The 15,357-nt window shown below is 36.1% G+C and overlaps 2 protein-coding genes across 2 annotated transcripts; both read left to right on the top strand.

The window, feature by feature from the left end:
* Positions 1-5,100: 5,100 nt before the first annotated feature.
* On the top strand, positions 5,101-7,027 carry CBG07363 (the record flags this gene model as incomplete). The annotated part of the gene is made up of 3 exons (XM_002645657.1): positions 5,101-5,461; positions 6,366-6,595; positions 7,001-7,027. The coding sequence occupies 3 exons, from the start codon at positions 5,101-5,103 to the stop codon at positions 7,025-7,027; spliced, it is 618 nt and encodes a 205-aa protein (XP_002645703.1).
* Positions 7,028-8,497: 1,470 nt separating this feature from the next.
* On the top strand, positions 8,498-9,530 carry CBG07362 (the record flags this gene model as incomplete). The annotated part of the gene is made up of 2 exons (XM_002645656.2): positions 8,498-8,546; positions 9,256-9,530. The coding sequence occupies 2 exons, from the start codon at positions 8,498-8,500 to the stop codon at positions 9,528-9,530; spliced, it is 324 nt and encodes a 107-aa protein (XP_002645702.2).
* Positions 9,531-15,357: the final 5,827 nt, after the last annotated feature.

Here is a 15,357-nt window from a genome sequence, read left to right on the forward strand (position 1 = left end):
GGTTTGAAGTCTCTTGGAATGAGAAAACTTTTTGGTCGATTCATACGTCATCACCTGACTCAAGCCAACCTTGACCGCCGAGTCGACGATTCGATTACTCTTCTCACTCTCCACGCGGGCGATCGATGGCTGGACCGGCTAATAACCGGAGATGAGAAGTGGGTCTTCTACGATAATCACCACAGGAAATCCCAGTGGGTTGGAGAAGGAGAGAGCCCACAGGATGTCCCCAAACCCGACCTTCATCCGAAAAAAGTTATGCTCTCTGTGTGGTGGGGAGTGGACGGCCCCAACTACTGGGAACTTCTGCCCGAGGGCAAAACAATAACTGGAGACCTCTACACTACTCAACTACGAAACCTCAAGAAAGCAGTCGACCGTTCGGCCCTGAAAGACAAGAAAGTGTACTATCAACATGATAACGCTCGCCCACATGTTTCGAAACAAGTGAAGCAGGAGCTGATGGGATATGGATGGAATGTTCTCCCTCACCCCCCGTATTCTCCTGATCTTGCTCCTTCCGACTATTGGTTATTTGGCGATATGACACGTGCCTTCGAAGGAAGAAGCTTCAATTCCCGTGGAGCGGTCGAAGCGGCACTCAAACAATACTTTGCCTCACGCCCGGCTGGATTCTACCGCAATGGAATCCATAAATTGAGGGAACGTTGGAGACATGTTGTTGATAATGATGGACAATATAATTAATTATTCGGTTATTTTTTCTTTGAGAAATAAACTATTGAAAAAGTGACAAAGACTTTCCCGCCAACCTAATAAAACGCTGACATGCATCTTGTACGACCTCGAACGCAAAATTTTTTTTTGCAAAAGGGTCATGTTTTATGGGAGTGGTAGGGTACAAAGGTTGCAGTCGTGTCCGATCATATTTTTGGTCGCCTGTCATCCTGCAAAAAAACCACATTTTTTAAAGCTGATTTTGACTCATCCAGCTTACCGTAATCCTCTAGCTATACACTATAATAATTGTACTTACATATTACATTTTTCTCGAGGAAAGAATGTATTTTTAATCTTTTTTTGGAACGTGATTGAGTTCAAATATATAAATTGCTATACGAAAGGGATTAGGTGCACTTTTTCCGTTTGCACTTTTTGTGTTCATCCGAACCAAAACACGAGTTCTCATTTGATGCAAAAATTATTCATATTGCAGAAAAATTCTTTTAGATATCTTTCTTTCTTTGTCCGTTATAATAAATGAGTCGCATTCAGCGCTCTCTATCTATCTCAATTTCAAATTCGTGTCACTTCCACATAGCAGAGATACAGAGACAGGATTAGGGATATTTTCGGACATATTTTCGTGTCCGCAAAAATGAATGATGAATAATTAGCGTCGTCATATTTCTCGCAACACTGCGCGCATGCCAAATTTTGCTAATCTTCTTCATTTTATATTTTGCAGCTTCCAAATTTATTGTTAAAATAACAGTTCCTCCTAAAACTATCCGGAAAAAACAAAATTGTGTTTTTCAGTTTTTCGCACTATTTTGGTTAATTTTCTATTGTCGCATCACTTTGAAACTTTTGGAGAGTGTAAAACAGATCTAGATTGAAAACTTTGAACTCATAGAATTTTTTGAAAGTTCTTTGTTTTCAGCTATTTACAGTTTTCTAAACGACACTCTTATTTGACCCGTTTTACACTGAAAAACCTGAAAATAGGTATAGTATTTCCTCAAATAGAAGCCCATCTTTATTTGAAGCCCACCTCCAATAGAAGCTCATTCCGCGAAGTGCTTCGAAAAATAGAAGCCGACCCTCTAATAGAAGCCCATGAGCTTCTATTTCAAAAAATACGGTAATTGAAAATTTCAGAAATTTTGGAACTGTGATTTTAGAACAAAAATTTCTCAAAAAATTACAGAATTCCTGAATTTCAAATTTTGAGGTTCTGGATTTTCAGAATTTCATAAATATGGAATTTTGGAGGTTGGAATTACAGAATGAATACTTCGAATTTAGAAAAAATTTCGAAGTTCAGAATTTTTCCGAATTGTCAAACTTCTAATTTTTTGAACAAAAATTTTTTTGAAAATTAATCATCGAAAAATAGAAGCCCATGGGCTTCTATTAGAAGAAATACGGTATTTTTCATAAATCAGCATATAGCTGAAAAATTAGGAACTTTCAAAACTTCTGTGAATGCAAAATTTCCAATCTAGGTCTGTTTTACATCCTCCAAAGTTTTCAAAGTGATCCGACACTTGATAGCCAAGCTTCAGGCTCCTGAAAATGATCAAAACCTACTTAAAAACACGTTTTTGTTTATCTTGCTTGACCGGTACTCTATGTGTCTTTGATGAATCTGTTGTTTGTGACTCGTACAAAGAACAAAATATATTTTTAGGTGTGTATTCCAAAGATAGAATATCAAAAATAGAAACTAAAGTTATTAATAGTTGATTCAAAAAGAACCTCTCTTGTGTTTTTCTCTGCTACAAATAGACCAGAACATCACAACAATTCTCTCTTCTCATCATTCTTTCTTTTTTTTCATAGACACGACCACCCCAGAACTAATGGGTTACACTAGGAATCTTACTTTAGTCTGACTAGAGCAGTCCCGGAAACTTTAGTCTATTCTTAAATTTTTTGATATTTTTCTGGTGAAAATTATTTTGTTTTGTATCCGAAAACACATCATTATTTTATTTTTCTTGATTTCATGTTTTCAAGTTTGAAAAAGAAGGAAAAATATAGAAATCACAGCTATGTACAATAGAATTTCCTGTTTTTTCTCTCTTCTCTGAACGTCTAGTTTTTGAGATTGCTCCTATTTTATCAAAACACAGACACTTGCTCATTTCAAATCCTCATTTGTTAGATATTGGAACTCATGACACGCTGAGGATTATAGTCATCCGATAGTGACAAGCAAAGTACTAGGATTGTTTCTGCTGCGGAAAAAATAATGCATGGAGGAAAAGATGAGTTTGGTCAGTGGCCACTCTTCCTGATGTCTTAGATATATTTTTAGAGGAGGAAAAAAAAGAGACCACGAGCAAATATTTTTAAATTGTTTTTTGAAAAAAAAATCATATTGGGTAAATATTTTCAATTCAGTTATTTTTTGTTTCACACTTTTTCTAATGATCAGAGATTTCATGAGTAGAAAATTTTCAATTTTTATAACTCAAAATAGATTTCTGAGTTTTAGCTGCAGTAATCCTTGAAATATACAGTACCGGATTTTAGATTTTGGGTCATTTTGACAATATTTAGTAGTCTGGATCACAGCTGTCAAATTTTCGATCAATTTGAAATTTTTGGAGGATGTAAAACAGACCTAGATTGAAAAGTTTAGATTCAAATAATTATTTGGAAATCCCTAATTTTTCAGCTATTTGCGAATTTCTGAAAGACTTTCCTTTTTGACCCATAGATGTGCTAAAAACGTGTTAAAATATGTTAGAAATCGACGAATAGCTTATAAACTAGGAATTCTCAAAAATAAATTCGTTCATGAAAAGTTGTTGATCAAGGTATGTTTTACATCTTCCAAAACTTTCAAAATAATCAGACAGTTGTCCGCCGAGTTTCAGACCTCTGAAAACGGTCAAAATGGACGAAAATCAACTGACAAGTATGTTTTTATAGATTTTTTTGATGTACTATAGATAATGTTAGAATGATCTCCGAACGATTTACAATTCAAATTACTTCCTGGTTTACGGTAGTTCTTCAATGCTAGAATCAAGTTTTCTGCTTTCTTCTCAACACCATTCAGATAATTATATGTAACTTTCTAGTCCGCTCTGAAAAACAATTTTTTACATTAGCAATACTCCAAGGTGTGAGAAAATTGAGAAAGTGGAAACTGTTTTCTACTCAAAAGCCAGAAAACACTTGCCCTTTTTTGTTGTTTGTTTACTTTTATCTTTCTTTAAAAAAATCCAATTTCCTTTAACCTTCTCTAATCAAACTTCTAGCTTTTTTTTCTTTTTTTGTTCCTTCTTCTCCTCCGCCAAGTTCAATTTCTTGTCATGCGAACCAATTTCCTCCCGACCATCCGCCCCGAATTCATTTAAAGAAACAATAACGAAGAAACTTGGAAATTCGGTCTCGAAATAGATCACTTGACTGCTCTCCGGAAATGTGAATCGGAAAAAAGTTAAATCATGGGAGAATGATGTAGGGACATTGAGTTCGTTTTTTTCTTCTTTTTGGGGTTCTCGAAATTTCATTAAAAAAACAAATTGAAGTACGGTACTTGAGAACCGAAACAATCGAACAGCGCGTCGTTGTAACATGAGTCAGAGGAAGGAGTAAAATTTGAATATGAATATGACGAATTCCTCCAACAGATTTGAACATTATTTTGCATGGAGAATTTGCATCCATTTTCTTTTTTTTTCTAGGAACCTCTACTGTGCTACACTTCATACTTTCCGAACAAAAAGAAAGCTACATTCTGGGAACAAGCTAATTCAATTTCCTAGATTATTCGTTCAAGTAATCGCATCTACATCAAATTCCAGCTTTCTTGCAACATTTTTTTTCGGTGAGAACTATACTATCTTCCACGGTTCTTGGTCACCAGATTCTGCAACATCTGATGAAACAAAAATAAGTGGATCCAGAGAAACAGATCATATGTTTGATAGTGATAAATCTAAACCAAAATAACGCAATCACAAGGGGAACATTTTTCCGGATTTCGGGATTTTTCCGTTTCTATAAAAGTGGAACATTTCTTTCATTTTCTTCAGATTTTGCATTTTCCCGGTTTGTGCCCATGAAAATCTTATTTTCTTCTCTTTTTCCTCTGCAAAAAAGAACACCTTGTATCTTCTTATTACTTGTTCTTCTATTTTTTTTTCCTCGTTGTTGTTATGCCTGCTCTATTTCTTTTCCCCGAATTTTTGACAAGTGGATCCTGCAGAGCTCGGGACCTTGAGCTCTGGACTCAAGTTTTGCAGAGAACATGCTGTTTCCTTTTCCTCCTCACTCTGTAATAATTGTCCTTATTTGGAGGTTTGGGGAGGAGAAATGGGCGGAGCCAGATTTTTGGGGAGAGGAAAAGAGAAGAAAACTGGACAAATTTATTTTTTCATTTCTAGTTTCAGACCAGCTATGGATTCAACCGATCTAGCTGCTTCTTCGTCTTCATCCGAGCTACCTGCTTCGTCTTCATCTGACCTCCCAGTAAAGGCTGATACTCCAGCCGAAAATCCACCTAAGAACCCAGTGCATCCTTCACTGCTTTACGTGAATATGAAAAAAATGACACAGGACCCGATTTCACAATGGATAATGATGTACACTGGACGGCCGAGATCCGAGCGCGAAATGCCAGAGAGTCCAACATGTCGTGTGGAACGGGAGAGACGGGAGACTGACGAATGGATTGCCAAGAATCCGCATCGGACTTTGGAAGATCTTCTTCAAGAGAATCGAGAATCCCAATTGGAGAAGCAAATTGAGTATCAATACCGTAAGTGAACAGTTTTAAGAATCGTACCGTACCCTTTTCGAAATTCCAATATGTGCATTATATAAATTTTCCAGTAATTATCAAAGCCAAATTAAGAATTTCTATACTTATTCAAAAATGCACTTAAGTGATCAAGCCTATCACATTGTTAGTTATCAAAGAACTTCCTATGACTGTCATCGTTGCTATAAATTTACAGTATCGGCCAATAACACTTACAATAACCTATTTTTCAGTAGATTTTCGGCATTTTCATTTTCAGGACTCTGGAGATTGGCTGTCAAGTGTCAGACCACTTTGAAACTTTCGGAAGGCGTAAAACAGATCTAGATTGTAAACTTTGCATTAACAGAATTTTTTGAAATTTCCTAATTTTTCATACTATCCGATTTTGTACTGTGAAAAATCCATCTTTCAGAAATCGGCAAGTAGCTAAAAAACTAGGAACTTTTGAAAAATTCTGTGAATGCAAAGTTTTTAATCTACGTCTGTTTTACAAACTCTTCAATTTTCAGAGTGTTTAGAGTATTGTCAATATGTTTAGAGTATTGCCAAGCTTCAGACTCCTGAAAATGGCTGAAAATCCACAGAAAAATTTGTTTTGTGTTATTCATTTATTCTTTGATATGAATACTGTAGTTATGATATTTGGCTCATTCCCATTTCAGTCTACTTCCTGGTATACGGTAGCCCTTCAGTGCTAAAATCAAGATTTCTGTTTTCTTCCCACATCTTCTATATAATGATATGTTATTTTCTAGTCTGATTTTCAGAAAAATTTGTCATACTGAAATAAAAATCCCATAATTGTAGCACTACTCCAAAACATGAGAAAATTGAGACTGGAGTTTCTGATTTGCTGGGAAAAAATACAAATCACAAAAAGAATCAGTATTTTATTCAGGGAAGAACAAGAAGGCTCCAACTCTTGATGAGCAGAAGATCGGTCCGGATGGGAGATACATCTTCTCGGAGGAGTACATCGATTTCATGTTCTACCGTGAGCTCCAGCCGCTTGTCGATCTCCGTTCTCTTCATTTCGTCGAGGATCTCCTCAAGGAGAAGATCGTGCAGCGCGATGCTGCCAAGAAAGCCAAGGAAGAGGCTGAAGCAGTGGAAGAAAGAGAGAACAAGGTGAGTATCCAAGAAATCACAAAAAAAATGTTTTGTATGGGGAGACTGATGAATACGGTTTGAGCGTCAATTCTGGAGCCTTATTTTATGGTGTCAATCCTGAAAAGAAGCTAACTTGAAACTAATCCTGACTACAGTAACCTATTATTAGACTTTCAGAAACAAAAACCCCGATTCCTGACCCGTGTACAGTACTGGCTAAAAAGCGTATTTTCGAAAAGGTAGTTTGATCGATTTTGATGTAATGGGGTGAAGGTTCTCTAATTAAATATTTAATCACTTTTTTAATTCTTGGTGTTTTCCGCTCGAAAATGAATAAACATTTTCATCAGCAATCTCTGAATCTCCCACTTGAATATTCAAAGTTCACATCTACTTAGCTCTAACCTAATTATCTTTTTTCAGGACCCAAAGAGCTCTACAGACGAGTAAATAAAATTGGGGACTCGCCAACCATTCTACTTTCCATGATTCAACAAAAAACTCAAAAAAAAATTAGAGTCAACTTCATGTAGTACGCACTCGCTTCATTCTTATTTCGGACTATCTACTGTATATTTGGCTTTTCTGCATATAACTTTTTTGTTTTTTAATGTAACTCCCCCCTGCTCTCGAATATTCTTGCTTTTTTTGAAAACACTCTGATAGAATGACTCTCAAACCATTAACTATGAGTCCGTATTCAGTACCGGTCAATGAGACACAGACAAAACGATTTAGAGCATTTTAAAGAGTTTAGAGCACGGCTGTCAAACTTTCTATCGGGTCTAAAATTTTAGAGGGTGTAAAACAGACCTAGATTGAAAATTTTGACAGAATGTTTCAAAAAATTCCTAGTTTCTCAGTTATTTGATGGTTTCTGGAAGACGCACTTTTTCACGTTTTAATAAATTGGCTCAAAGTTGAACTGTAAAGGAGTCGTTCTATTATTGGAACATTTTTCTATCTGATTTTGTATTAAATTTTTTTTCAAAATAAAGTGTGTGAAGTTGACAATCCCTATGCCCTATTCTTCTAATATTGATTAAATAAAATTCCTAAGAAATAGTTCAGGTATGGTCATTTGGCGCATGCGACAAAGAATGATTGATTATAATCTAAATCTTGTTGGAGACGGTACAAATTTCATATCATCAAATTTTTATTGCAAAAATTTTTATTCAATTGATTCTCAATGGACACAAGATTTATGTGAATTTGACACAAGAATTCTGCTGATCTCTGATCCCTAGTGACATGTAACAGAGGAAGAGAACACTTATATCTCTTCTCCCTGGGTACTGCAGTAATAATGACAATCAGTCATGTGTGATCGTTTGGACTTGATGGGAGGGGAAACGGATACAATTCATGCTCTTCGTGTTGCAAAAGAACTTCAGGAAAATGAATGGGTAAAAAGTAAAAAAAGAAAAGAGATAAATATTTTCTAGACAAAGGTCAAATTTAGGGCTAGTGAGCAGAAATCTAAATGAATCTGGAAACAAAGATTCGCCAAAACACAAAACAGACAAGACTTGAAAAGAATGTTGAAAGTTCCAATCTCAACAATACTAGAATCCTCGGATCTTCCCAATAAAAAAGTTGTGACTTTGTTTTGACACTTCTCCCCATCCATTCTCTTCAAACCAAAAAGTAAAAACTGATGTCAAAAAGTTGTTGATGGCCACCTACTGTTCAGAGAAAGAGCTTTGGTGCTTTTGTCACCTCAAAAACTTTTTGTCATACGTTGAAACGCAACGCGTGTGCGTTGCGTCCCGTCTCGTCATCTCATCAATTAATTTTTCGAAAAATTGGGCCTCTCTGGAGAGATATTGAAACCTGAGCTACTCTTATTTTCTATTGATTGGTGGGTCTTTTTAATTCAGTTTTTTATTAAGAAGGAACATTTTCAGATTTCTCAATATGGAACACTCCGTGTCATTTCCAAGTGCTAGTCATGCACCAAGTCGCAGTAAGTGGGAAATTCAAATATTATTACATGAAAAGACATACTTGTAAACCAGGCCTTGCCATAACTTCTTTTAGAATCAATATTTTTGGACCAATAAAGTTAGATATGATAGAAATTGACAAGTACAACACAATGATAACATTTGAAAACTTGTACCTTGCATACTTGTAACGGGCCGGCAGGGCCGAGCTTTTTTTCCGAATTTCCGAGGTCCGGCCCGGACCGTCATTTCAAAAGTTTTGAAAATTTCAAAAACACATAAGGAGGTACCCTTATGTGATTTTTTTTCGATCAAAAATGTTTTTCGAGTTTTTTCGATTTTTTGATCAAACAGAGAAACAATTCAAAAAAAATCAAAAAAATTGGAAAAAATTGTATTAAGAGCTCAAAATTTGACTCAAAAATACAGGAGCCGGGCTCGGGTCGGACCGGACCCGGGCCTTGGCGGGGCGGCCCGGAATTTTACAAGTATGGTATCTTGTCTATAAACACAACGAACAGACAAAAAGAGCCAAAATTTTCAGCCAAGGCCCGGATCAGCCTCTTTACGGCTCTAAACTTTGTTTATGGACATGACACAGTTTTCCAAATACATACATTCTGTAGTGCTTGTCGAGTCCGACCATATCTGAATTAGTTGGTCTTTAAATATCGATACCAAAAAAAATTATGGCAGGTCCCGCTAAAATATATGAAAAATTATTTTCAGATTCCCTTCCAGTCATCACAATAACCACTCAAATCGAGGATGACGACGTTGAAGAAGAATGCGAAGGAATTCAGCTTCATCAACTTCACGCCGGACAAAAACAATGCTGCACACTGTTTCTGTGGACCGGAAAACATCAGAAATGCTGTAAAGACCATCCTTCGCACCGTCGAAAAACCGCGGAAATTTCCATAGTATGGTTCTATTTTGTGCTACTCATGCTCTTTCTGTGTTTGTTCTTTGTGATATTTTTAAGTGTAATCAAAGGTTTTTGAATGAATTTTCAACAATATAGGCTCCACTTCCATTTTTCTTCAACTGTCATTCCATGAAAACTGTAACGGAACGTATAAAATATTTCTTTGTTACACAGAACCTCGTGGGGTGCAATACGGACACTCACACACGCAACTACTACGTTCCCTCAATTTCAATCAACGATCCCAGTCCGATTACACACACAAAAGCATCCCACGTTGCGAGTAGAGGAACAAGAGTTTCAAAGTGAAAAGAAGAGATCAGTGGAGAGAGAGAGAAACTGAAGATGATTTGACCAGTGGGTGGCGGAGTGAAAGAAGATGAGTTTCTTTCTGCCGTCACACAGTGACCTAATCTTTCACATTTTTGCCTGCCCGCTTTTTTCTTCCCGTTCTTGCTTCTCTCTCATTGTGTTTCATTGCGTCAGATTTCACAGGTTCTGCAGAGCGAATGACACATTCTGTTTGTTGGGTTGAATATCATTTTTTTGAAAAAGATAGTTTTATTATGCAATCTTTTATGGCATAAAAATTTTGTTGCCTTTTTTTCATCAATTTTCCCATCAATCATTAAAAAAGATTTCCAAATTTTAAAATAATACCAGATTAGTTTTAAATGGTATATCCCGGAATTGTGGATTTCGTACCCTCCAATCACTTTTACCCCATTGTACCCCCAAATCGCTGTACCCTCCGAAACGTGAGCCCCAATTTTCCCAGTTTTTGTTTTAAAAATAATTTTTACCTCAGTTAGGATACTAGCTCTGAAACTAGAACGGTGAAGCAGAAGACTTTTGACTTTTTTCTGAGTTACCGTATGCATTTTGACGTGACGGTGTACAGTATTACTCACGCAGCACGCAGAATCATTTTTCCGTTTTGCTTCTTTTGTCATTTTCAAGAACTTGGGGCTCAGCTGTCAAGTTTCCGATCACTTAGAAAATTTTGGATGGTGTAAAACGGACGTACTGTCAAATCTGCATTAACATAATTTTTTGAAAATTTTCAGTTTCAGATTTTTGCAACTTCTAAAAGAAGTGTTCTTGGCCCCATTTTGTACTGTAAACGTGGAAATAAGGTGAAATAAGGTGTCCTGGAAACGATACTTGCAAAATCAGTTCCCGGCCCGGCGGTTCTCCATATTTGAAATTTCAGAAATTTTGTCAAATTTTTTTGTAAAAGAACTATTTTTTTCACGCTCTTATCTTGAAAATTTTTTTTCTTGTCAGAAAAATTGTCCATTTTTTTCTGTTGACCCCAAAACAATTTCTGAAAAGACAGAAAAAATTTTTTCCGAAAATCCGGGCCGAGACGGGCGGGCCCTGAAAACTCTGAAAAACTCCCGGCCCGGCCCGGCCCGTTGCAAGTATGCTGGAAACTGGACAGCCGAGCTCTAGATTTTTGAAAATGGTCAAAATGGCAAAAAATCTACCGAATTTACATCCCATTGACCGTTACCGTATCTCATTTTCCGTAAACAAATAAAAAAATTTGTCGACTGACAAAACGTTTATTATAATATCAAAAATATTTTGTCAATTGACTACTTTTTTGATATCTCATTTAGAAACTTAGATAAATTGGCTCAACCTTGGTTTTTCAATTCAGAGTGTTCACGGTATTTGCACTTCAAAGCTAAGAAGAACTGTTAAGAATAAAAAATGACTCTCATCTAGAGTAATTTTGAATTGAGGACGTGAAGCTTTTTTTCAATAATTTAAAAAACTAAAAATTCAATACCGAACCCAATTGTTTTCCCAAATTAATCATTTTAAAATATTCGCTCCACAACTTTTGGGTTCTGGAACATCCACTATAATTATTCATATTTCGTTCGGACCCAATTAGTTATCTTTTGCAAAAAAATGATAGCGTAGAAAATTCGATTTGCTTTTTCTTTTTCATTTGTTCTGTCGCGTGTGACATTTTTAGAAAGAACAAGTCATTCCCAAATTCAATTAGTTCTTTTCGGTTAGCTGCATTATCCAGCTTCCTTTTTGCACTTTCTCATTCCTTGCTGAATAAGAAGCCACAATTTTTTTTTTGTCTAAAATACACATACAATTAGATCTTTCTAGATTTGATTGAATTTTCCAAAAGAATCTCGCTTCGGAATCTGCTGTTGCGTCAGAAATGTGGATTTGTAGTACGTTGTGTGATTTCACCGTTTCTTCATTTGCTATATATAACCTTTTCTGGCTCATCGTCGACTTGCGCATTGTGCCCATCGTGATTCTCTTCGTCCCTTCTGATGATGCACTATCTCTTTCGGTGCAATGTCGTTTATGGTTGTGTTAGCGGGTGTCGAAATTGCATCGACAGAGGACATCAACACGAATGAAAATCTGAGGGGCACAGATTTCCCATCAGAGCAAGTGACGAGTTCTACTGTGGACGCGGTGCTGATACATACGATTTCGAAAAAAAAACATCGATTTATTTTGATTGTCCCTGCTGCAGATATTTTTTGTCTGTTGAAAAACAAGCGCCGGCACGTTTCTATTATTCCGCTCTGAATAAGAGCTCTGAATTGAAAAATGAGCCTGATATTTTGTATAACTATTGGGTTCATCCACACGATTCAACGCATCACCTACGCGATCGCTCTCATTTGTGGACATCTGTAAGTTTTTTGCGGTTTTTGAGATTGTATACAATCTATCCGTTGTTGAAAAACTGAAGCTGTATAAACACAACAAAATGTGGGCGAATGGATACAGCTGACTATATTTTGTTCTAAAATTTATGTTTGACTTTTTTCTATATTATTAGAAGCTTTGTAGATACATAGTTCTCAAAGTGTGATGCTAAAAAGTAGGGCTTCACACAACTAAAAATCTACATTAACGATTTTTTCCTTTTTTTTAAATCAAAGTACAGTACATCTGAAGAAATCGAATATTTTGAATCTTTTGCCCGATCGGTTTGCAGTTTGCATGATGTTGCATACACGAAACCGAATTGTTTGCTTTTTCAATCTTTCTCTTATGAACTCCCCATCCTCCTCTTATTATATTCCTAACAATTTCACCAGCTCTCATGCATTGTACTATTTGGCTCCGACCACCCACCACCGTTCTTGCCGTCATGCGAAACTTTATCAATATTCAAAAAATACCATCTAGGTATAATGGATGGGAGACGTTTTAGTTTCTTTGTGGCGAACAAAAGAGCCGACCGAAATGTGAATGTCACACCACCTATTGTGTGATAGAGAAAGACCACCCTTTCATTTTTGTATGTGTCGGGTGGGCGAGTTTGAGATTCACAAGTTTTTTGGTTCTACTTTAACTAATTCAAAAATTAAAGAAAATCTTATTGAATGCCGTATAACCTGTAGAAAGACCCTCATAATGTCACGTTAGAGTTTGATTATCTCGGCTCTTTTGAAAGATATCAAAATCTTGTCAACAAATAAAACATTGACAATATCATGATAATCAATTTATCAGTTTTAAAATATTTGATATCTCTCTTAGAAATCAATATATTTGAGTTCAAAGTGTGCGTGTCCCTTCTCATCTACAATCCGGACTGCTTCTCGTCTACTATGCGTACACTTTGAGCTTAATTTTTTGTCAACTGATAAATTATTGGTGATATTATGATAAAAAACTTATCAGTTGACAACTTTATAATATCTGTGACAGGAACCGCGATAATCGAGCTCGAAGTACGGTAATTGCTCGGTTGCGAAAATTTTATAAATTTACTAAATTAGAAAAAAATATGTGCATTTGGACCTTTCTGAGTTTTCGCTCTTTTCTTAATACATAGGACTTTAAATTTCGGAGAAAAGTTTTAATTAATTTATTCCAATAATCCTCTGGGTTTTATTGCGAATCTAAACGTGCGCAGTCTGATCCAGAATTCTTGTGATTGGAAGTTCTAGGACCTTGAATTGAACCATAAATTATAAATTTCTTTAACCTTCCGATCAGAGATTTTCAAGCATTAAAATTTCGAGAAAAAAAACGTTTCCACCATTTTCCTGACAATGCTTTCTTTTCTATAATGGGAAAGTCGTTTGAATCAGGATTTTTAGGAACTTTTTTTGTTACACAAGGAGAATATTAGTTTTTCTGGTAGAGAATTCTATTTGAAATCAAAAGCCCTGCTAGTATCTCAAAAGTGCAATCTAATAAAACCAAAACGCGTGTCAGAAGACGAAGTGTCAGAAACAATGCCTCTCTTGTCCCAATATATATTCATGAAAGTCGAATGAGCCTCTCTCATTTCTACTCCTTTATTCCTACCACCTGTCACGTGCCATGTGTTGGTCGTAATAGGTTGCGGGCGCCAATCCCACTTTCCTCCCTCATTTTTGCAACTAGACATTTTCCATCTCCCTCTAACCTCATCTGTGGACAGATGGCACATCTCGTTTGCATCACTTGAGGTCACTCTTCAAGATGTTTCAATTTGATTATGTTGTGCTATGTTTCCTCCACACTTAATTGAAAAAAGGGCTCATTTGGAAAAAAAACTGTAGCTCTGTATTATTATACAATTGAGTATTTTATTCAATTATTCATTTGCATATTGTATTTTTTTTTGAATTATTCATTAGTCGAAGTCAAACACCAATAACTACTGTAGCTAATTTCTACAAAGTCTACAGTTGATAACACTTTGTAGGCAATAAAAACCAAAAATTGACACTTTTATCATACCATCTTTCTCCTATTCTGATTCCCTCAATTTAGAACTTTCACATGTTCCGCTCACAGTACGAAAATATTGAAATCTGGTACTTTTTTGAAGGTTATCCACTATTTGTCCTGCTTCCAGTAGTCAAAATACCGACACGTTCGCTTTTTTTTCCTTCCTCTCTCTCGTCATATTTCTAAAGGCAAACATAATAAAGATAAAAAAAGAACATAAGAACTAGCCATTTGGTGTCATGTGTGAGGGAGGTCAATAGATAAATCACTCTTGTTTTCAGTTTATTCGATTTTTTCGCTTCCTTTCCCCCATTTTCTTGTCAATCAAATCTATTTCTTGCACTTTTTGGAGAGTAATAGGATACAAGGAGAAAAACTAGATTCCAAATTTTAGCTTTTTGAAGTGTTTATCACTACAAAAGATCACTGCAAAAGATTCCAGACAGTGATAAAACAGATGGGAGCTGAAAGCGCGGTAGATCTAGTCTGAGATAGCGTCATAATCTCGGTTTTCCAATTCCACACACAAATCAAACGCTCGCGATCATATTACGAAGTGTAAGCGAAGCATAAGCAAAACTCCTCTTCCCACTTTTCCCACATTTCCCTTTCTTCTCTTCCCGCTTGACCACTACTGGACACGTACACTTTAACGGGACAGAATAGCTGATAAGACACCGACGCAACAGATTAGACTTGATAATCCCCCGCCCGGTGTATGAAAGAAGCACACGAAGAGTGGCATGTAATCCCTAGATTAAAAACAGCGTTTCACGCGAAAAAGTTCAGATAATATTGGTTTTTCGATTTTTACGGTTTTGCACTTGATAAGACGTCTTTTGTTTTAGTGAGTGATCAAATTTTTGTAGCAGAGAATGCACTTTTCAAATTGTACTTTTTTTCATATGATTACTAGGTGAGGATAGACTACAGTGCTTGTTTTTGTACTGAAACGTGAAAAATATAAGTCATTAGATATTCCTAACCTCAATTTTTTTATTCAAATTGGCTACAGTACCGGTTAATGAGCAATACAAAAACGTGTTTTTAGCCGTTTCTACCATTTGTAGAAGTCTGGAACTCGACTGTCAAGTTTCCGATCACTTCGAAAATTTCGGAGGGTTCAAAACAGAGCTTAATTGGAAAATTTGCATTCACATAAGTTTTTGAAAAAGGTCTAA

The sequence above is a fragment of the Caenorhabditis briggsae genome (genome assembly GCF_000004555.2).
Source record: "Caenorhabditis briggsae complete genome, chrX, whole genome shotgun sequence".
Classification (NCBI taxonomy): domain Eukaryota; kingdom Metazoa; phylum Nematoda; class Chromadorea; order Rhabditida; family Rhabditidae; genus Caenorhabditis; species Caenorhabditis briggsae.